This window comes from Podarcis bocagei (genome assembly GCF_964188305.1).
Source record: "Podarcis bocagei genome assembly, chromosome: 7".
Lineage (NCBI taxonomy): Eukaryota > Metazoa > Chordata > Lepidosauria > Squamata > Lacertidae > Podarcis > Podarcis bocagei.
In genome coordinates, this window is record NC_138132.1 from 4,143,628 (window position 1) to 4,166,567 (window position 22,940).

At 49.3% G+C, this 22,940-nt stretch overlaps 2 protein-coding genes across 4 annotated transcripts in view; both read left to right on the plus strand.

Annotated features, from left to right (window-relative positions):
- Window positions 1-22,940, plus strand: part of PPP1R13L (protein phosphatase 1 regulatory subunit 13 like) — a 228,261-nt gene that overhangs the window by 52,206 nt on the left and 153,115 nt on the right. For 2 of the 3 annotated variants that reach the window (XM_081200254.1, XM_081200253.1), the window contains one exon: window positions 154-3,543. In XM_081200254.1, coding sequence (XP_081056380.1) covers window positions 154-192 — 39 coding nt within the window. In that variant the 3' untranslated portion in view covers window positions 193-3,543. Of the gene's footprint in view, window positions 1-153; window positions 3,544-22,940 lie in introns of those variants that run through there. The other variant, XR_014009747.1, reaches the window with a different exon arrangement.
- ERCC2 (ERCC excision repair 2, TFIIH core complex helicase subunit) overlaps window positions 10,041-22,940 on the plus strand; it is a 50,246-nt gene continuing 37,346 nt past the window's right edge. Inside the window, exons 1-4 of the mRNA XM_081200289.1 lie at window positions 10,041-10,196; window positions 14,058-14,157; window positions 16,812-16,889; window positions 18,797-18,859. Coding sequence (XP_081056415.1) covers window positions 10,192-10,196; window positions 14,058-14,157; window positions 16,812-16,889; window positions 18,797-18,859 — 246 coding nt within the window. The 5' untranslated portion in view covers window positions 10,041-10,191. The remainder of the gene's footprint in view (window positions 10,197-14,057; window positions 14,158-16,811; window positions 16,890-18,796; window positions 18,860-22,940) is intronic.

The following is a 22,940-nucleotide window of genomic DNA, read 5'->3' on the forward strand; positions in this document are numbered from 1 at the left end:
TAAAAGCACCTGGGTGAGCCTCTGCTTACGTTGTTCACCAGCGATGAGCTTCCTGCGGCCGCCAGGATCCAGCCTGGCCTGCTGGTTTCTCTGCCTTGCTGGGCTTGCTCTGTTCCAAAATACGCATCCCACCTGTGCTTCTCTCCTCCGCAGCTCTTCCCCAGGGTGAGGCCGCAGCAGAGGAAGGCGTGACGTTTCGGAGGGAGGAACCCCGTCGCTGCCATCCCAGGAGGAACCTGAGGAATGCGCCTGGACAGGATCCCGAAGAACAGCTTCGCAGTGCGGATGAATCGCCTTGCCTGCCTGAGGAGGGCGGCTGTCTGGCATCCTCAGACGCGCTATAATGGTGGAGGGAAGGGAGAGACATGAGAAGATGGGCGAATCCTTGGCTCTCTCGCTGTGTGTGTGTGTGTGTGTGTGTGTGTGTGTGTGTGTGTGTGTGTCTGGGTGTCTGGAAAAGCATGCCTAAAAGATCTGCCTTCCTCTCCTCCTGCTTCTGTTAAGGACCTGCCATGACGCTAGGAAGGGTGATAGTATTTCATAGCTGTCAACCTTCCCTTTTTTGGCAGGAAATTCCCTTATTCCAGTGCCTTTTCCCGCTGCTATCCCGGATTGCTAGATATCCCGTAGACTGTCCCTGGGACAGGTGAGGCTGCTGATCCCTTATTTTCGAGGCTGCTGATCCCTTATTTTCAAATCTGAAAGTTGACAGCTATGGTATTTTTATTTTTTTGTTTTGCATAGAATTGTAGTGTTGTAAGGGAGTCCCTGGGACGCGGGTGGCGCTGTGGGTTAAACCACAGAGCCTAGGACTTGCCGATCAGAAGGTTGGCGGTTCCAATCCCCGTGACAGGGTGAGCTCTCGTTGCTCGGTCCCTGCTCCTGCCAACCTAGCAGTTCGAAAGCACGTCAAAGTGCAAGTAGATAAATAGGTACCACTCCGGCGGGAAGGTAAAGGGCGTTTCCGTGTGCTGCTCTGGTTCGCCAGAAGCGGCTTAGTCATGCTGGCCACATGACCCGGAAGCTGTACGCCGGCTCCCTCGGCCTGTAAAGCGAGATGAGCGCCACAACCCCAGAGTCGGCCACGACTGGACCTAATGGTCAGGGGTCCCTGTACCTTTACCTTTAAGGGAGTCCCTGAGAGGCATCTAGCCCAACCCTTTCAGCTGAGGAATCCCTGGTGGATGGGAATCCCAATCTCCAAGGAAGGAAAGCCCCCACCACTTAGGATTCTAGCTCCAGCAGCTGGAAGGTTTTTGCCCCTTTCATCCAAACGAAAATTCAGATGCTGGGGTGACTAATTGATTTGCCCAAGGGGTACGTAGCGCACCTCTGGGGGAATCCTTCCCATAAATCCACCCACAGGACCCTCTTTTTTTTGCTCCTGCTCCAGCCTTGCCTCTCAAAGAGATTGCCCCCCTCCTCCCTCCCAGCTCCTACCCTGAGCACATTCAGAGGTGCCTGACCCTCTCTCCATCCCCCTGGCTTCCTTGCCTCTCTGGACACGTCCACCACCAGCTGACCCCTCCGCTCCCAGCTCCGGCCACATCGCCAACGGCTTCCTTTGGGCCTCTGCATGAAAACTTGAGCAACAACAACTGCTTCCCCCTCTCATTTCTGCGATCGCTGCTCAGCTCCGGTTCTCCCTCCACGAATCTCCAGCTCCCTGTCCCAGCGTTGAAACTGGAGACATGATAGAAGAGGACCTCGCTTCCCCGGGACTCACAGTTTCAGCGGGATCCTTGAGGAGAGCTCCCTCTCTGCCCAGGAGGAGGGCTCCGCAGGACGGGACCATGGCCTGGGCAAAATCCGCTGCTTCCTGCCTCTTTCTGCTCTTTTGGCTTTTGCACAAACGGGAGCCACGAGGGAGTTTGTGTCTTGGCGAGTTTGTCTCACCAAGAGGGTGTTGCCTTCTACACAGCTCCATCTAGCCCAGTGTGGCCTGCACTGACTGGGCAGAGAGATACCTTCTCTGCTGCTAGCTCCCTGATCTTCCTAGCTGGAAAGGCCCCGGTTTGAACCCAAGACGTAATTCATGTCAAGCATGGTCTCTGCTCCAGAGCTAGGCTGCCTCCCTTCAGACTGCAGAGGAAACCCCGGCTCAATTGCAGAAGCTCTGTTTTGCTCTGCCTTTTTCCACTCCTAAAGCCTTCCCATCACACCGACACTCACCCTCCTTGGGCAAGGTGCCCCACGTCCTCCCTACCTTATTTTGTGGGCTGTTATTCTGCTAAGGAGGGACGCGGGTGGCGCTGTGGTCTAAACCACTGAGCCCTGGGCTTGCTGATCATAAGGTTGGCGGTTCGAATCCCCACCACGGGGTGAGCTCCTGTTGCTCGGTCCCTGCTCCTGCCAACCTAGCAGTTCGAAAGCACATCAAAGTGCAAGTAGATAAGTAGGTACCACTCCGGCGGGAAGGTAAACGGCGTTTCCGTGCGCTGCTCTGGTTCACCAGAAGCGGCTTAGTTATGCTGGTCACATGACCCGGAAGCTGTACGCCGGCTCCCTCGGCCAATAAAGTGAGATTAGAGCTGCAACCCCAGAGTCGGCCACGACTGGACCTAATGGTCAGGGGTCCCTTTACCTTTAACTATTAAAAATTGGACTGCTCCTACACAGACTCCTCGTAATCCTTCTTTCAGGACTCCTCTGTTTAATATTTTGTGAATATATTCTTTCGATTCTTGGGGAATGGCTAACCCTGATCTCAGGGGTTCTCCACGCACGTCTGCTAGAAATAAAAGTCATGCAAGGCCACACAATTAAATATTTCCAAGGGATGGGCCTCGCTTGGAGATGGCTCTGATGGGGTTCTCTGATCTTGCCCCTGTCAAGACACTTTTTCAACATGACCCACGGGAAATTGGGTAACAGAAAGAAAGAGAAACCACAAAGGGAAAAACTCCTCAAGGAGATTCCATGCCTTTTTCATTAAATGGGACGGCAAACCCTAGCAATAATCTGGGACACATTTGAAGTTTTTTTCCGTGGAAACTGTATTAGTAAAAAATGTGGCGTTAAAAAGGCGAAAAGTAACATTAATGCTCAAATTACTACAAGGAATACTACTACGGGGAGCTTGAAACAAAACATATGCACACAAAGGAAAAGAGTTTACTGTAAGCCTTGGGAAAAAAGGGAGAATTGGAATCATTGGAAATATCCCAGATACTAAACTCTCTTATCTAGGAACTGGAACACATAAATTTGGAACTTAATACTTAGGAACTTAATACTTAGGAACCACTTTGCTACGAGAACCTCAAACAGGGAAAAGGCACTCCTTTTAATGCAACGTGGTTATTCACTATGTACAATCGACCGAGCATCGATTCTTCCCTCCAAAAATGCACAGGGACCCTGTGGAATGACACTCGCTTCCTGTTTCTGCACCTGTAGCGTGTAATGGATATTGTATTAGGCATAAAACTGGAGCCACACTTTATGGCGAGGGGAATTACTTTTCTGTTGATGATGTATTTGTAATTGCTTATATCTAAAAAGTATGTTTTAAAAAATAATAATAAAAGTGGACTAACTGGATCATTGATGTGTTGCTTCCATTTATTGGTCAAGTGCCTCTGCTGAATTGTGGAGGTATTGGGGTAGGGAGGAGGGTGGATTTCGTGCGCACACCCCAGCATAGCTGTCAACTTACAGATTTGAAAATAAGGGACCAGCAGCCTCGAAAATAAGGGATCAGCAGCCAAAATAAGGGATTTTAGTCAACCAGCAGCCAAACAAAGCCTCAAGCGGTGGTTCCCACAGCGCAGCAACCCGGCAAAGGGGATGCAGCAAGGAAAACCACCGTCACCTCTCCGCTGGGAAGCGCTGAGCAAAGGCGAGTCCCCAGGCAACGTGGCCGATTTGATTGGCACAAGGCATGCAAGCTCCACCTCCTGTCGTTCTTAGACTCCTTATTGGGTGAGCAACGCAGCCAAGCAACCCTGTTGGAGCCTCCCTCCTCCCTGGCCGGCAGGGAGGGAGGGAGAGGAGCTGCTTCCTTTGAAACCCGGGAAATTTAAGGGACATCATCAATAAGGGACAGCAGTGGGACACAGCGCTGGGATAAGGGAGTTTCCCGCCAAATAAGGGACAGTTGACAACTATGCACCCCAGCTAATTTACTGTTCTCTTTTGGCCCTAACAGAAGCTGCCTTTAACAGATTCAGGTTAGACAGAAACATGCACAGTTAGTTTCCCTTGTTCCTACCCTAATTTCTACCATCAGCTATGAATAAGTGCTTGACCTGCAATTCGCCTTGAAATACAGCATGATTTCTGTTATAAGAATTTTAAGGTCATATATAAAAAAAAAAATGTTCATAACTGTATATATAAACCGCATGTCTGAAACCCCACAGAAAAGGTCCTGAACAAATTGACCTCAAATATTACTCTGTGAGGTCAATGTGGGAAACCTCCCCATGGTCTCTTTCCTCACAAACCTGCCCTCACAAATCCTGTCTTAAGGGCACATTCAATATATAAAATAAAAAAAATCCTTCCAGTAGCACCTTAGAGACCAACTAAGTTTGTTATTGGTATGAATTTTTGTGTGTATAAACACTTCTTCAGATACAAGATATGAACAGGGTGCGAGCCTGTGACCTGTGACCTAGATTCAGGAATTATAGATTCAGTTATAACAACAAAAGAGTGGTCAAAACCTAGATAATGCAATCAGGTAACTTGCCAGACAGGAGATGCACAACGCACTCAAATTTCTGTTGTAGACCACCTTTTCTGTGATGTAGGTATGATGTATCTAGAGGGTGGTCTTGGGCTACACCCCTTCTGTGATGTATGTATGATGTTTCTGGGGTGGTCCTGGACTCCAGGGTGGGCAATTTAAAATGTCTATATAAGGGCTTGCACGCATGGCTCTGGGTCCTCCTTATCTCTCTTGCATTTGGGGAGCACCCTATTGCAACAGTTAATAAATAACAGGCTTACTAGCTGCTTTGCTTCTCAATATTCTCTGGTTGGCCTCTGTTATTTTCTCCTACCGATAGAGAACCTAAAAAGAGGACTCTATATGGGCTCTTGGGAAGGGGAAAAGAGCAGGTTTTTTTTCCTTATATCATTTCCATCTCCTGAAACACTTCTTGCTCACTCCTTTTCGAACCCGTCAAATATGGACTTATTTTCTTTCCACTTAGCAGCTTCTCTTCAAGACAGCTTAACTGAACCATTTAACTATTCCGGTCTCTCCCTATGCTCCCGATAACCAGCAATGTGTCTGCAGCTCTTTGGGCCAGTTGAAATTCCTGCGCGCTTTTCAAAGGATAGCCCCAAGCACAGCACATTGCAGTAGTCCAAATGGGATGACTAAGGCGTGCGTCACTGGGGTCAGACTGAAGGAAGGTGAGGACAGGTGACCTCACCTAGGCCCAAAGTCACCCCCCCCCCACCAAAGCAGGCTCAAAGCTTCTCAAAGCTTTTCAAAATCATTTTCTCAGCAGCTAAGCATCAGAAACATTCCGCTTGCTGTAACTAAAAAGATTGCAACAAGGTAGAGAACAGAGCCCATTGTCTTCTCAGGCCTTTCTCAGAACCACATTGCAACTTGCTTTCTCTCCGGGAATGAAACAACGGGAACACACTGAAACCCCCTCACCCCCTTTCCTGCCAAGAGTCCACAATAGTCCCAAGACAGCTTTCTGTACATGCTCAGAGGACTCCTGAGGGAGGAGAAAGGAGGAGGGAACTGGAAAGGGGTATATATCCTTGTGCACATGACTGTGAACTTTGTGCATGCTTTTTGTGACTTATCACACTTGCTCCTTCTACCAGTTCATGGATGGTAGAAATAAAAGCCTTTTCTCCGAAACTATTCCTTGAGTGTCTGTTGACTCCCACTTCCCTTTCCCAGGCGCAATATTTTTCACACCCGAGGGCAAAGCCTCATAAGGCTACAAGACCAGAAACCCACAGCTCTACTGAGGATTGCAAAGGGCTGTTGCTGCTGGAGGTGCTCATTCCGAGAGTCTGTGGTTGGGAAACCTTTTTATCCTTTACGCCTCCCTTCCCAGGCCTTTCCTTCTTTAGTTCCCTGGGTCTAGTTGGAGCTTGCAAGCCCCCACGGGCTACAGGTTTGCCAAACCGGTTCTTCGCAGTTTCGCAAAGCACCACATCCACGGATAGGTCTGTAGAAATTAAAGGTGTGGAGGCCTTGGGGGGGGGACACTGGGGAAATGGTGGGGGACCTGTTCACCCCCCGTTCCATATTTATTATTGTATATTTATTTATACCCCACTTGCTGTGCTCAGGCCCTGCTTGGGGGCCTTATTGCCATTCTCCATGTTATAAGAATTTAAGGTCTCAAATATATCAATCAAATGTTCATAAATGTACAAGGCAAGCAGGTACATAAGTATATAAACCACGTGTCTGAAATAGTATAGGAGAACTGTTGAATAGTGGGTAGACATGGCAGACGACACAGCGATTTCTCCAAAGCAGCTCTTTATTTTGTAAGCTGGAACAGAACTGAACAGCAAACAGCTCAGCCGGCCTGCTTTTATAGGCAGCCAGCTGTCAACATTGTAGCAACAATAACCCAGGGTTTCCCGCCTAAAGTAACTGACCTGGACCTGAGTGAAAACTATCTACAGTATCCCCCTGCTGGCCCAGGGTGAGAACTTCAGTACATAACAAGAACAATCTTGAAGCCATTTTGACCCTCCCAAATAGATCTCAAATATTTCTCTGTGAAATATACTCAGAGTCGCAAAGTGATTTTATGCTCTTTATTCAGCTCATAGTGGTGAGGAGGAATGAATGAAAGTCCCCTCACAGTATCTGCTTTATATACACTATTTACACAATGGGCTGCACATGATTGGCTAATTCCGGAATTCTACTGTAAGCCAATCAGGTTGTGGATTCACTTCTATCTGGAGCAGGATTGGGTGGTTCCTGCCAACCAATCATACTGCTGCATTGTTCTAGGACCAATCAGACTGCTGCATTCTGAATCCTATTGTTCTAGGACCAATCAGACTGCTGCATTCTGGATCCTATTGTTCTAGGACCAATCAGACTGCTGCAGTTTGGATCCTATTCAACTCAGTACATAACACTCTGTAAGGAGGAAGGAAATGGGAAAGCCCTCCCCGTTGTCTCTTTGCTCACAAATCCTGTCTTAAGGGCGTATCTGTGTATGAATAGGGTGAGCCTGTGACCTGGATTCAGGAACTGAGTACAGTGGTACCTCGGGTTACAAACTTAATTCGTTCCGGAGGTCGAGTTTGTAACCTGAAGTGTTTGTAACCTGAAGCATTTGTAACCCGAGGTACCACTGTATTTACCATCACAAAAGAATGGCCAGGATGCCCAGGTAAAAGCAGTCATTGACCATTATCAGGTATCCTGGCAGGCAAGATTTCTGCTGTAGACCACCCCTGTGATGTATTTTTGTTGTAGACCGCTCCTTCTGTGATGTATGTATGATGTGTTACGGAAATTACCGGGGGGGGGGGCACATCTTTAAAGTTAAATATTACAAATATTATACCTGAATGTATCCTTGACAGCTCAGGGAAGTTACCTAGCTTTAAAGATAATATAAAATCATCTCCTTTCCCAGTTTCCCCCATTCCAAAGCTATTTTCACCTTGAAAAGGGACTCCAGGAAGTTCCCAGAGGTGACAATTGCTGGGCTCATTGTTAGCCAAAGGAAGCCAGATCTCATCACCTGACTCACCTCAGGCTCCAGACATGCAAAGGAACTTCTATTGTACTTTTGGGTGGTGGGTACTTAAGACATATTTGTCTATGCTAATCTTATACCTGAGTCTTGCCCTGCCATGTCTGCTTATGCTAATCTGGTACCAAGGCTTGGTCTGGACCTGTTTGCCAAGGTTAACCCCTCCCCTTTTGTGACATGTCAGTGATGTAGCAATGATGCTGTACGAACTGTATTCTGGGATATGGTGGGAAAGTTTTAAAAGTCTTTGTCACCTCATCCTCGGGGTTCAAATTTGCTCTTTGAACCTGTTGCGCAATAAACTTTGGTCTACAGCTATTTGCTCCGGTTGGCTGGACTCCTTCCTTTATTCTGCAGGGACCCGTGGGCTCTGCCTGACGAGCTGGGTGACTGAGCAGCCTCACACCTAGATTTTTCCCTAACAATGTATTGGGGTTTGGCCTTGAGCCACAGGCTCAAAGTCTATTTTAAAGACTTTAAAATTCTATTTAAGAGCTTGCACACCACTGTTCAGGGTCCCTCCTCCCTCCTGCATGTGGTGAGTGAACACCCTGTTGCAACAGTTTAATAAAGATCAGGCTTACTAGCTGCTTTGCTACTCAACATACTCTGGTTGGCCTCTGTTATTTTCTCCTACCGATAGGGAACCCACTTCAGGACTCTATACGTTCTGCGGATGCCTGATGATCGTCTTCCAAAGCAACTACTCTATTCCGAACTTAAAAATGGAAAGCGTAATGCTGGTGGTCAACAAAAGAGGTTTAAAGACTGTCTCAAGGCAAATCTTAAAAAATGTAGTACAGTCATAAAGGTAAAGGTACCCCTGCCCGTACAGGCCAGTCTTGACAGACTCTAGGGTTGTGCGCCCATCTCACTCTAGAGGCCGGGAGCCAGCGCTGTCCGCAGACACTTCCGGGTCACGTGGCCAGTGTGACAAAGCTGCTCTGGCGAACCGGCACCAGAGCAGCACACGGAAACGCCGTTTACCTTCCCGCTAGTAAGCGGTCCCTATTTATCTACTTGCACCCGGGGGTGCTTTCGAACTGCTAGGTTGGCAGGCGCTGGGACCGAGCAACGGGAGCTCACCCCACCGCGGGGATTCGAACCGCCGACCATGCGATCGGCAAGTCCTAGGCGCTGAGGTTTTACCCACAGAGCCACCCGCGTCCCTAGTACAGTCATACCTCGGGTTAAATGTGCTTCAGGTTGAGCGCTTTTGAGTTTCGCCGCTCACACATGCGCAGATGGTCAAAATGATGTCACGTGCATGCACGGAAGCGGCAAATCGCGACCCGCGCACGTGCAGTTGCGGTTTGCGTTCGCTTCTGGATGCGAATGGGGCTCCGGAACAGATCCCGTTCGTATCCAGAGGTACCACTGTATAAACACTGACAATTGTGAAACACTGGCTTGTGAGCACTCCAGTTGGAGAACAGCCTTGATCAAAGGTGTAATGGGCCTTGAAGACACTCGAACTCAGGACGCAAGGGAGAAACGTGCTGAGAGGAAGGCACGCTTGGCAAATCCACATCGTAATCAGCTCCTGCCCGGAAACCAATGTCCCCACTGTGGAAGGACGTGTGGATCCAGAATTGGCTTCCACAGTCACTTATGGACTCACTCTTAAGGCCGTGTTTATGGAAGACAATCTTACTCGGCTACGAGGGATCGCAGAAGAACAGGCTCTTGGATACCCCATAAGAGAAAAGGAGCAGTTTTTTCTTTTAGCCCTGCGTTGCACCCTGCCCAGCCTCAAGCCTAACCTACAGGGCTGTTGTGCGAGGATAAAATAGGGAGGAAGAGAACCTTGCAGGAAAGTTACAGATAGGTAGCCGTGTTGGTCTGCCATAGTCAAAATAAAAAAATTCCTTCCAGTAGCACCTTAAAGACCAAGTAAGTTAGTTCTTGGTATGAGCTTTCGTGTGCATGCACGCACACGAAAGTATCTGAAGAAGTGTGCATGCACACGAAAGCTCATACCAAGAACTAACTTAGTTGGTCTTTAAGGTGCTACTGGAAGGAATTTTTTTATTCTACCTTGCAGGAAAGGTGGGACACTATAAATGCAATCCATCCATCCATCCATCCATCCATCCATCCATCCATCAATCAATCAATCAAAGAAGCAAGCAAGCAAGCTTTATCATTCATGGTTTTTAGCATCTCTCCATCCAAGGCCATCCCTATTTCTGGGCTCGACTACTTCAGCCTTCAACAGCTGCGTACGATTAGCTCTCGAGCGGCTTACGATGCCTTTTCACAGCGCAGCCCAACTCCCTTTGGGCTAGGGCTGTAAGTACCCGCTTAAATGTAGGGCGGAGCTTTATTCATCTTAGCCAACCAGAAGCGCGACCCGACGAGTCCTTCTGACCAATAGAGCGCAGCGGCGAAGGCATGCGCAGAAGAAGAAAAAGCTTACCTAGAGTGGAGCGGCGTGAGCAGCTGCGGCGGCCAATGGGATTGGAGGCTGGGAGAGACCATGAAGTGAGTGGGGGGAGCGGAGACCTGGGAAATACCACTAGGGCAACAGGGAGGGGGGGAGTGTTATTGGGGACAGATATAGACTAAGTGGGAATTATTAAAAAAGAGGGGCTATTGTGGGGGGGGGGCGTTGAGTGGGCGGGGGGGGGCAAATACTTGGAGGCGTTTGGAATTCATTGCTTGGGTTAAAGGGGAGGCATTTGCTGTGGTCATTGGCATGACCAATTCCACTCTCTCTGTGGGTGCAATATTTGGGGGGGGACATTTTTTGGGGGGTGGGGGTGCAAAAGCAACCCTTTTCCACCAGCCAGAGAAAGGTGCACCCCCATATCTTTGCATGCAGCCCCCCCTCCCCATGCATTAATTCCATAACTCTCTTAAATCAAAATAAAAAAATTCCTTCCAGTAGCACCTTAAAGACCAACAAAGTTAGTTCTTGGTATGAGATTTCGTGTATCTGAAGAAGTGTGCATGCACACGAAAGCTCATACCAAGAACTAACTTTGTTGGTCTTTAAGGTGCTACTGGAAGGAATTTTTTTATTTTGACTATGGCAGACCAACACGGCTACCTATCTGTCTCTTAAATCAGAACCAGTGAAGGCGGTGAAGGTCCTGTGTGAGTGTCTGGGGGCGGTTGGAGGATGGATGGCGGCTAACAGATTGAGGTTGAATCCTGACAAGACAGAAGGACTGTTTTTGGGGGACAGGAGGCGGGCAGGTGTGGAGGACTCCCTGGTCCTGAATGGGGTAACTTAGCCCCTGAAGGACCAGGTGCGCAGCCTGGGAGTCATTTTGGACTCACAGCTGTCCATGGAGGCGCAGGTTAAATCCGTGTCCAGGGCAGCTGTCTACCAGCTCCATCTGGTACGCAGGATGAGACCCTCCCTGCCCACAGACGGTCTCCCCAGAGTGGTGCATGCTCTAGTTATCTCCAGCTTGGACTACTGCAATGCGCTCTACGTGGGGCTACCTTTGAAGGTGAGCCGGAAACTGCAACTAATCCAGAATGCGGCAGCTAGACTGGTGACTGGGAGCAGCCACCGAGACCACATAACACCGGTCCTGAGAGATCTGCATTGGCTCCCAGTACGCTTCTGAGCAAAATTCAAAGTGTTGGCCCTGTATACCTGAAGGAGCGTCTCCACCCCCGCTGTTCAGCCCGGACACTGAGGTCCAGCTCCGAGGGCCTTCTGGCGGTTCCCTCATTGCGAGAAGTGAGGTTACAGGGAACCAGGCAGAGGGCCTTCTCGGTGGTGGCGCCCACCCTGTGGAACGCCCTCCCTTCAGATGTAAAGGAAATAAGCAGCTATCTTCTTTTTAAAAGACATCTGAAGGCAGCCCTGTTTAGGGAAGTTTTTAATGTTTAATGCTGTGTTGTTTTTAATCCTTGATTGGAAGCCGCCCAGAGTGGCTGGGGAAACTCAGGCAGATGGGCGGGGTATAAATAATAAATTATTATTATTATTATTATTATTATTATTATTATTATTATTATTACTCTGCTCAGGATTCTAGGAAAGCCGCTAAGTCAGACCACTGGGTCCATCTACCTCAATATTCCCAACACTGAGTGGCAGCAGTGGCTCTTGAGGGTTTCAGCCAGGGGGCACTCCCAACCCCACCTGGGACACCGCCTGCTTGCGAAGCGGGTGCTGCCCCCCTGAGCTGTGGCCCAATCCCTTAAAAGGAGCTAAGATTCCAGTCCTCATGATTCTCTGGAGAAACATAGGATTCAATAGGGACATCGGAGCTGGTCTGTGGCAACTTCAATCCTAAAAAAAGCTCAGCAACTTTGGGGTAAAATCATAAACAAAGCTGGACAACTTATAAAAAATTCTTTAAAAAGTATAAAAATTCTTAAAAATTCTAAAAAAAAGTCTACAACTTTTGTCGGCCCTCATGCATGTTCACTTCATCAAATCTGGCCCTCTTTGAAAAAGTTTGGGCACCCCTGGATGGGGTATCTAAGAGCCCTTGTAGAGTCCTTAAGTGGGTTCCCCATCGATAGGAGAAAATACAGTGGTGCCCCGCAAGACGAATGCCTCGCAAGACGGAAAACTCGCTAGACGAAAGAGTTTTCCATTTTGGAGGTGCTTCGCAAAACGAATTTCCTATGGGCTTGCTTCGCAAGACGAAAATGTCTTGCGAGTTCCTGCGGGTTTTCCCCCCCTTCCCCCCCTTTTCTAAGCCGCTAAGCCACTTATCAGCTGATCCGATAAGCTGATAAGCCGCTAAAAGCGCTAATCTGCTAATCCTTCAATGGGCTTGCTTCGCAAGACGAAAAAACCGCTAGACGAAGAGAATCACAGAACGGATTCTTTTCGTCTTGCGAGGCACCACTGTATCAGAGGCCAACCAGAGAATATTGAGAAGCAAAGCAGCTAGTAAGCCTGATCTTTATTAAACTGTTGCAACAGGCTGCTCCCCACCACCACATGCAGAGAGGGAGAAGAGGAACCCAGAACATTGGTGTGCAAGATCTTACATAGACTTTTGAAATTGCCCACCCTGTAGCTCAAGACCACCACCCCAAAACATCATACATGCATCACAGAAAGAGGTGGTCCCCAGCAGAAATGTGAGTGTGTTGTTTCTCTCCTGTCTGCCAGGATACCTGATAATGCCGTATCTTAGAATCAGCAAGGTTTATCTTGCCTTTGGCGTCTCCGCAGATGTGATTTTCGTTGTCTCCGCAGATGTGATTTCAGCGTCTGTGCATGCGCCGTGGAAGCAAGTCCCTGTGCCGCGCTGTGCTGCTTTAGCGCAGCGTGCGAGTGGGCAGCTCAATTCAGGGGCGGCTGGTGGGCTGGTCATGGGCCTTAGCTTGCTGACCCCTGCCTGCCTTATCTGATTTTCTGGGTAGCCTGGCCATTCCTTGGAGATGGTAAATGCTTAGTTCCTGAATCCTTACGCATATGTGTTCAGCTTAACAGATACTTGCCAGACTGTATTTACTGGGAGGTGTAAGCCCCTACAGTCCAAAGACAACTGGGCCTTTCTCCTGGGCATGGTCGGCCAATTGGTGCCAAAGAAAGACAAAACATTTTTTATGTACGCAACAACGGCAGCAAGAATACTTATTGCAAAGTACTGGAAGACACAAGATCTACCCATCTTGGAAGAGTGGCAGATGAAGGTGATAGACTACATGGGACTGGCAGAAATGACTGGCAGAATCCGAAACCAGGGAAGAGAGACGGCGGAAGAAGATTGGAAGAAATTTAAGGACTATCTTGGGAAATATTATAAAATTAGGGAATGTTAGATTGATGTTGGATAGAATCTAAGTGGTTATCAGCTGTAATGATTAAGATAATTGGGGGGGGGGAAGAAGAAAGAAAGGTGTAAAATTAAGTGAAAATTAAGGGTGAGGATTTGCTGAATGAATAATTTGAATTGGAATACAAAAAGGGGAGGTATGAGGAGGTCCGAGAAATAAGTTAAAAGAAAATAAGTGAATGAAATTATATGTGTTTTTAATTTTTGTTTTTTGTCTTTTTTGTATAAACTTTGAAAAGTTAATAAATATATTAAAAAAACAACAAAGACAACTAGAAAGCTTTTCTCATTTCCTTCCTCCTTGCAGAGAAATATTTGAGGTTAATGTGGGAGAGTCAAAATGGCTTCAGGATTGTTCTGTACTATTTCAGCCACGTGGTTTATATACTTATGTATGTGTTTGCCATGTACATTTATATATATAAGACCTTAGAATTCCTATGATCCCCTCAGTGCTGCCTACACTGACTGGCAGTTTAAAGCCTAAGGACTAGGAGCTTGGCTGTGAGTCAAGCACCTCCTTATGGGCAATTCTTTTCCCAGGACATTTCTCTGATGCCTCTCTCGCTTTCCCTTCCTTCAGGCTGAACATAGATGGACTTCTTGTTTATTTCCCCTATGATTACATCTACCCGGAGCAGTATTCTTACATGCTGGAGCTGAAGAGGACATTGGATGCCAAGGTTTGACCAGAGGCTGGGTTTCTTTGGGGTGCCGGTTTAGGAGGAGGAGGAGGGCGTTGCTGCGCTTGACCTCAGTGCAAATCAGTTTCTTGTTTCAAGAGGTGAGGTGGAGTAATGGGATGCACCAGCAAAAAATAGTTGATGCTGTTCTAGGTTTCATCAACAGACATCTAGACCATGGGTAGGCAAACTAAGGCCCGGGGGCCGGATCCGGCCCAATCACCTTCTATCCGGCCCACGGATGGTCCGGGAATCAGCGTGTTTTTACATGAGTAGAATGTGTCCTTTTATTTAAAACGCATCTCTGGGATATTTGTGGGGCATAGGAATTCATTCTCCCCCCCCAATATTGTCCGGCCCCCCACAAGGTCTGAGGGACGGTGGACCGGCCCCCTGCTGAAAAGGTTTGCTGACCCCTGGTCTAGAGTCTAGACTTGATAGGACGAAATATTGGGAAATTTTGGGACAAGAGGGAGACAAATTGAAATTGCAGAGTTTTGAAAAACTAAAAAATAAAGTGCGAGATTGGCTTCATTATTACCAGATAATGGAGGCATATAATTTGGACAAGAAAATTGGCTTCCGGGTGGAAAAATCAAAATTGGAAACAGAACTGTTAGATCCCAAAACCAAGATTCTGTCAAAGATGTATAACTTGCTGTTGAAATGGAATACTCAGGATGAAACGGTGAAATCTGCTATGATTAAATGGGCACAAGATGTTGGACATAACATAATGATGGCTGACTGGGAACAGTTATGGACCACAGGTATGAAGTTTACGGCATGTAATGCCTTAAGAGAGAATATTATGAAAATGATTTACAGGTGGTACATGACACCAGTCAAGCTTGCAAAAATCTATCATTTGCCCGATAATAAATGTTGGAAATGTAAAGAAACTGAAGGTACATTCTTTCACCTTTGGTGGACGTGCCCAAGGATTAAGGCTTTCTGGGAGATGATCTATAATGAAATGAAAAAGGTATTTAAATATACCTTTCTGAAGAAACCAGAGGCCTTTCTCCTGGGCATGGTCGGCCAATTGGTGTTAAAGAAGGATAGAACTTTCTTTATGTATGCCACAACAGCAGCAAGAATACTTATTGCAAAGTATTGGAAGACACAAGATCTACCGACCCTGGAAGAATGGCAGATGAAGGTGATGGACTATATGGAACTGGCGGAAATGACTGGCAGAATTTGAGACCAGGGAGAAGAGTCGGTGGAAGAAGATTGGAAGAAATTTAAAGACTATTTACAGAAATACTGCAAAATTAATGAATGTTAGAATGATGTCGGAATGAAGTTAAGTGGTTTTAGCAGTAATGTTACAAAGGAGTATGTAAAAATGGATTGTTAATAGGTGAGAATCTAAAGTTATAATATATTAAGATAAAGGATTAAGATAAAAACAAAGAGGGAAAGGATTTGCTGAATTAACTAACAACTGGAATACAAAAAAGGGAGGTGTGAGGAGGTCAGGGAAACAAGTAAATGAAAGACAAGACATGGAAAGATTGATTTGTTTTTAATTGTTTTTATTTTTCTGTATTTTGTATTTTCTTTTTTCCCCTTTCCCCCCTTTTTCCCCTTACTTTTGTAATTTTTCTGAAACTTTAATAAATATCATTTAAAAATAATAATAATAATAGAGTCTAGACTTGATAGCAAAGCTTTTACATCGTCAGCATCACAACCATCGAATGGAGAACAGCCTGTTTTAAATTGCGTGAATGCATATGTCAGAGCTGCCCTAGGTCCCAGCTCACAAAGGACCAACGCCACTTCGTTGTTATATACAAAAGTCTTTATTGAAGTTCAGTTTGTCTTTCACATCAGCAGCGTGCAACTCTACGTCTGAAACTCTAGACCGGCGAAGCTCCGTCTGAATCTCCTCCCCCCATACACCAATTTAAGACTCTAGCCTTGCTCCACCTTTTCCGCTGCTCTTTCCGCCTCTGGCTCCGCCTGTCAGCTGGGGTCTCGCCCTTCCTAGACTCTTCTGACGCTGAATCCCCTGACTCTTCTCCTTGCCTCCGGCGGGCTTTAGGACCTGGTTCCCAATCTGGGTTTTCTGCTGTCCCGCGCGCCTGTACATTTGAACTTGGCGCGCGCGCCCAGCCGGCAACTTTCCTCCTGACCGTTACACTGCTCCTGTCACTGCTTCCCCCTTCGGGGGGGCTAGCTGGACCCGACCTCCCTTCCGTTCCCTCACTCTCCGATAGAGGCGTGGTCAGCCCTGACTCCTCTTCTCTCCCTGCTGGAGGAGACGCTGGCCCTGCCCCATGGGACTCTTCCACCCCACTACGCTCTGGTGGGGAAGCTGGTCCTGATTTCCAGCTGCTGCTTTGGGAGTCCCCGCTGGCCCCTTGATTCTGGTGCGTCCCCCCGGGACCCCCCTTGCCCTGACCATGGGCGCCTCCTTCTGGGAATCTTCTGATTCGCTGGAGAAGCTCATGGAATCTCTCGGGTCACTGTCGTATTCCCCTACGCTGCCCTCAGATTCTTCCCCTTCGCTTTCCATTTCCTCTCTCCCTTGTACCTCTGCTCCTGAGCCCCTGACAGCATACTTTTTCCACTTTGAGATTTGACGTAAGCAGCATTGCAGTATCGCCGCTAGTTCATACCGGCTCTCTCTGTTTCTCCGCTAGGGTCATGGCGTTTTGGAAATGCCATCGGGCACCGGAAAGACAATCTCCCTCCTGTCTCTGATTGTGGCCTACCAACGGGTGAGTGGCCTTGCCTCGGCTTCCGTAAAGGCAGCCTGGTTTACGCTGCTGTCAGCCCCTCATGCAGATAAGAACACCTGGCCTACTTTGCAGGGTTGATGTAACGATCGCCGGGAGATCGTGAAACACTTTGAATGCTCCAAAGGGCTTCATGAAGATGAAGTATTATTCCAGCTGGACTACAGCTCCCTTGATCACCCCAACCCTTGGCCATTTGGGCTGATGGGAGTCCAACACCATTGGGAATGGGGACAGTGGGTCTGCAGCCTTCCATTATTAGTACTTTGTCTGCAGAAACATCAATAAGAGAGGCCAGTGGTTAGAGTGTTGGACTAGGACCTGGGAAAGACCAGGGTTTGAATCCCCACTTGGCCATGAAGCTTGCTTGGGTTGATCACTGCCTCTCAGTCTTGTTGTTGTTTAGTCGTTTAGTCCTGTCCGACTCTTCGTGACCCCATGGACCAGAGCACACCAGGCACTCCTGTCTTCCACTGCCTCCCGCAGTTTGGTCTAGCCTACCTCAAGAGTTTTTGAATTCTGGTTCTGGAGGAGACTCTTGAGAGCCGCATGGACTGCAAGAAGATCCAACCTCTCCATTCTGAAGGAAATCAGCCCTGAGTGCTCACTGGAAGGACAGATCCTGAAGCTGAGGCTCCAAGACTTTGGCCACCTCATGAGAAGAGAAGACTCCCTGGAGAAGACCCTGATGTTGGGAAAGATGGAGGGCACAAGGAGAAGGGGACGACAGAGGACGAGATGGTGGGACAGTGTTCTCGAAGCTACCAGCATGAGTTTGACCAAACTACGGGAGGCAGTGGAAGACAGGAGTGCCTGGCGTGCTCTGGTCCAGGGGGTCACAAAGAGGCAGACACGACTAAATGAATAAACAACAACACCTCAAGAGTTCTTGAGATTAAATACACATATGCATTTAAAATATCCCCCCATTCCCGTGTCCTTATGATTTATTTTCTGTGTACCCCCGAAGAACACAAGCGTCTAGATAGGAAGCTAACTTCTCTCTATCAAACTGGGCACCAAAGTTAATCCCCTAGTAGTACAATAAAATAGAAAATAGATCTATCCTTTAAAACGGGGCGTTGGATGTACTGGTTTGTGTCATCCGTTTGAGCAGAAATTGCTGTTTTCTAAAGCTAAAGAACCTGGTTTCCTATTAAAAAAAAGGTAAAGGACCCCTGACAGTTAAGTCGTGTATGACTCTGGGGTTGCGGCGCTCATCTCGCTTTACTGGCCGAGGGAGCTGGCGTTTGTCCGCAGACAGTTTTTCCTGGTCATGTGGCCGGAAGCTAAATTTAGTCAATTCCTTTATGGCCTGCCTTGTAACGAAGATGATTTACGTTAAGCCAGTACAATAAAAGCAAGTGTTTTAAAAATGCAATATGAAATACATTGCTATATATATTTACAAATAAATCGGTATTCGATGGATGAAAGGATATATGATTTTTGACATGACTGAGAATCGCATAGCGAGGGACGGAGAACTTTAAAATGTTAAGATCAGAAGGCGGAAAATATGAAAGCAACGAGAAGAGGCAGGAATGAAGATTTGGAGATACGCTTCAGAGGTCCAGACTATGGGGAGCCCGGAAAAATTAATAATTACAATTTGGACTATAATTTGGTCATTTTTTATTTTAGTTTATTGTTTTTAATTGGATTATCATGCGGATATGTTGATTGGCTGTTTTTATGGAAAATCAATAAAAATGATTATTAAAAAAAGGTAAAATATATTGCTTTCTGGACCCTGCCCCCCCCCACCCGTGTGACTGGCCACTCTTCCGCATCCCCTCCTGCCAATTGGGCCCCTCTTTTGGCCGATGTCCACCCACCCACCCAAAAAGCTCTTTCTAAGTAAACCCATTTTCCCTTTCCCCCCTCAGGCTCATCCCCTGGAAGTGACCAAGCTCATTTACTGCTCCCGAACGGTGCCAGAGATTGAAAAGGTAACTGGGACATGGTTGGGTTTGTTGGAATCCATGATCTGCAGGCAGCTTAGCAAGTTTGCAGTTAGAATCTCCACAGCGTGGGAATACAGAACATGAAAGGAATCTGCCCAGAAATAAGGAGACCCAGCAACAAGCAAGTGATTGGCTGAGTTCCTTATATAGGCATGACCTATAACACTGATAGGGACGCGGGTGGCGCTGTGGGTTAAACCACAGAGCCTAGGGCTTGCCGATCAGAAGGTCGGCGGTTCAAATCCCCGCGACGGGGTGAGCTCCTGTTGCTCGGTCCCTGCTCCTGCCAACCTAGCAGTTCGAAAGCACATCAAAGTGCAAGTAGATAAATAGGTACCACTCCGGTGGGAAGGTAAACGGCATTTCCGTGCAGTGCTCTGGTTCGCCAGAAGCGGCTTAGTCCTGCTGGCCACATGACCCGGAAGCTGTACGCCGGCTCCCTCGGCCAATAAAGCGAGATGAGCGCCACAACCCCAGAGTCAGTCATGACTGGACCTAATGGTCAGGGGTCCCCTTTACCTATAACACTGGTGTGTGTTGGAGACTGTTAGTGTGGTGTGGTTAGTTCTGAGGAGTGCTGAGAGTGAGAAGTTGGAGAATGATGGGAGCTGGAGTCCAGCCTGCGCCTCTGTCCCTGACCCCTCGACTTGCCTCCATCCTCCGTGGCTCACAGAGAGAGAGAGAGGACCAAGGAGTCATAGAATCATAGAATCCTAGAGTTGGAAGAGACCACAAGGGCCGTCGAGTCCAACCCCCTGCCAAGCAGGAAACACCATCAGAGCACTCATGACATATGGTTGTCAAGCCTCTGCTTAAAGACCTCCATAGGAGGAGACTCCATCACACTCCTTGGCAGCAAATTCCACTGTCAAACAGCTCTTACTGTCAGGAAGTTCTTCCTAATGTTTAGGTGGAATCTTCTTTCTTGTAGTTTGGATCCATTGCTCCGTGTCCGCTTCTCTGGAGCAGCAGAAAACAACCTTTCTCCCTCCTCTATATGACATCCTTTTATATATTTGAACATGGCTATTGTCAGAGCTGCTTCAAGATCCTAGCTCACAGAAGATCACGCTAGCCAGCGGTCATTAAGTAAAAGTCTTTATTGAGTTACAGTTTCCATTCCCAAGCTGCTGCGTGCAACTCTACGTCTAATGGCTAGATCGGCGAAGCTCCGTCTGAGTCTCCGCCCCTTGTGCACCAACTTAATATCCTAGCCCTGCTCCACCTTTTCCGCCTGACTGCTCTCCTCTGGGTCCCTCTGCCCCCCGGGGTCTCTTCCTTCCGGGATTCTTCTGACGCCGACCCCCCGGAACTCCCTGTCTCCTTGCGCCGGGCTTTAGGACCTGGCTCCCTTTCCTGGCTGCCTACTGCGTCACTTTCCTGTGCATTTGAACTTGGCGCGCGCGCCCAACCTTCCACTTTCCGTCTGACCGTTTCTTCGCTCCCCGATGGAGGTGTGGCCACTCCTGACTCGTGCCCTCCCCCCTGTTGCGAGCTGCCAGCGCTTGATCTCTGGCGCTCCTCCTCTTCCCTGCTCTCTGGCTGTGACGCTGGTCCCGATTTCCAACTGCTCTCCTCTGAGTCCCCTCTGGCTCTATCTTCCTGGGGTGTCCCCCTAGGCTCCCCCCTTGCCCTGACCACTGGTGCTCCTTTCTGTGAATCTTCTGATTCACTGGAAAGACTCGGAGATCTCGGGTCGTCGTCATCACTCATCTTTTCTTCTGCCTCCTCCCCCTCGCTCTCTGTTTCCTCCCTTGCCCTTGCCTCTGCTCCTGAACCCCTGACATCCATCCCCCCCTCGAAGCCCCCCGTTCCCCCCTCCCCTCCTTCCGGTGCGGGAACTGGGTGCTGCTGTGTCAGAGGGACGAACGTCGGATACAGTTCGCTTCCCGTGGCGGGCCTCCATCTGAAGTCTCCCGGTTCTGCCTCCCTGCTCTCGTCGACGACGGTCACCTCCGCTTCCATCTCTGTGCCGCCGTGCTCGAAACCAGGGTCGTCCCCGAAAACGTCCATGTCCGTCTCTCCCTCACTTCCTCCTGGCGGCGTTGCTCGTCCTGGACCTTCCTGCCACTTCCTGCGCCACTGCTCCTCTGGTCTATCGTCCCACCAATACGAGGGTTCTGAGGCAGATCCCGAGGGTGACCCCTCCGGGGAACGGGCGTCTCGTATCGGGTCCTCGTCCGAGTCGAACCCCCGGAACGTGCTGGCAGAAAGCGTTGGCGTGAAAAGCCAGTCGTCGAAAAATTCTGCTGGCATTGGTCTATGTGGGAAGAGGGCATGAAACTCGTCTTTGAGCAGAGGTTCGTCCAAGGCGTAGCCCGACACCCAGCTGTTCGCACTGGCCGGGGTGCCCTCCTTGGCGAGAAGGTATTCTACCCCTTCTTCCCCCCATCTGGAGTCCAAAATCTCCGTGACTTCGTTGATGCGTTCCTTCTGTGCCACTCCCGCGTGCCCGGTTCCTTCTCTGAACGGACTCGGTGCCGTTCCGGGTTCCTGAAACCTGTGCGGTGCCTTGTAGGGGGTGAGCACCGATCTGTGGAACACCGGATGCATTCTGGAACCCTCCGGAAGCGCCAGCCTGAAAGCCACCGGGTTGACCTGCTCTTCGACTTGGTAGGGCCCCAGTTGCTTATGCCCCAGCTTCTTCTTGGCCAACGACCTGGCCGGCACTGCGTGGGCTGCTAACCAGACCCAGTCTCCCACATGGATCTCTTCGCCAACCCTTCTGTGTTTGTCCGCTTGCACCTTGTATGCATGTTTGGCCAGCTCCAGGTGTCGCCGCAGCTGATCGTGGACCTCCTGCAACTCCGACGCGAACGCATCTGCTGTCTGCGGCTCCCCCTCTTCCATCCTTTCCAGTCCCGGGAAGGTTCTGGGGTGCCTCCCGTTGTTAGCGAAGAACGGCGTGACCCCCGTGGACACGTGCTTCGTGTTGTTGTAGGCAAACTCGGCGAGCGGCAGGTAATCCACCCACGTCGCAGGCTGTTGATTCGCATAACATCTCAGGTACTGCTGCATGATGGCATTGACCCGCTCCGCCTGCCCGTTGGTCTGCGGGTGTCTCGCCGACGCCAGGTTGATCTTGACGTTCAGGAAGCCCATCAGCTTCTGCCAGAAATTCGAGATGAACTGTCGCCCCCGGTCGGACAGAATAGACCGTGGCAGACCGTGAACCTTGAACACGTGGTCTATGAACAGTTTGGCGGTTTGCTCCGCCGTGGCCACCTTGGCACACGGAATGAAATGTGCCATCTTGGAGAACAAGTCCACCACCACCAGCACGGCCGTCTTGCCCCTCGAGCTGGGCAGATCCGTGACAAAGTCCAGGGCCACCCTCTCCCATGGTTCGACCGGAGTTTGCAGCGGTTCCAACAGTCCGGCCGGTGGTTTGTGCACCGGTTTGGCCCTCTGGCAGGTGTCACACCTCGCTACGTAGTCCGCGACCTCCCCTCTCATTCCGGGCCACCAGAAGTCCCTGGCGACTAATTCCACCGTCTTCTCCTTGCCAAAGTGCCCGGCAGTGGGCGCGTCGTGCAGCTGCTGCAGTACCTTGGCGCGAAGTTCGTCTCCCGGCACGTAGATGGCTCCTTTACGGATGAGCAATCCATCTCGCAGCTGGAACTCGTCGGTCGCTGCCGTGCCCCTGTGCACCTCTGCCATCTTCGCTTGCGCGAAGGAGTCATCCTGCAACGCTCGCCGCACCGCCTCCAGGTCCACTGTTGCCGCAGCGCACGCCCACACTGTTGGTGCGAAGATGTGCATGGCGGCCGCTGGCTTGGCGTCCTCCAGATATTGTGGCTTACGAGAGAGAGCGTCCGCCATGATGTTGGTGTCCCCCGGGACATACTCTATTCGGAAGTTAAAGTTGGCAAAGAACTCAGCCCAACGTATCTGCCTTTGATTCAGGAACTGTGCCGTGCGCCAGTGCTCCAGATTCTTGTGGTCCGTGCAGACCTGCACCGTGTGCTTGGCGCCGATCAGGAAGTGCCTCCATGCTTTGAATGCTGCATGAATGGCCAGCAACTCCCTGTCCCAGATGGTGTAGTTCTGTTCGGACTTGCTGAGC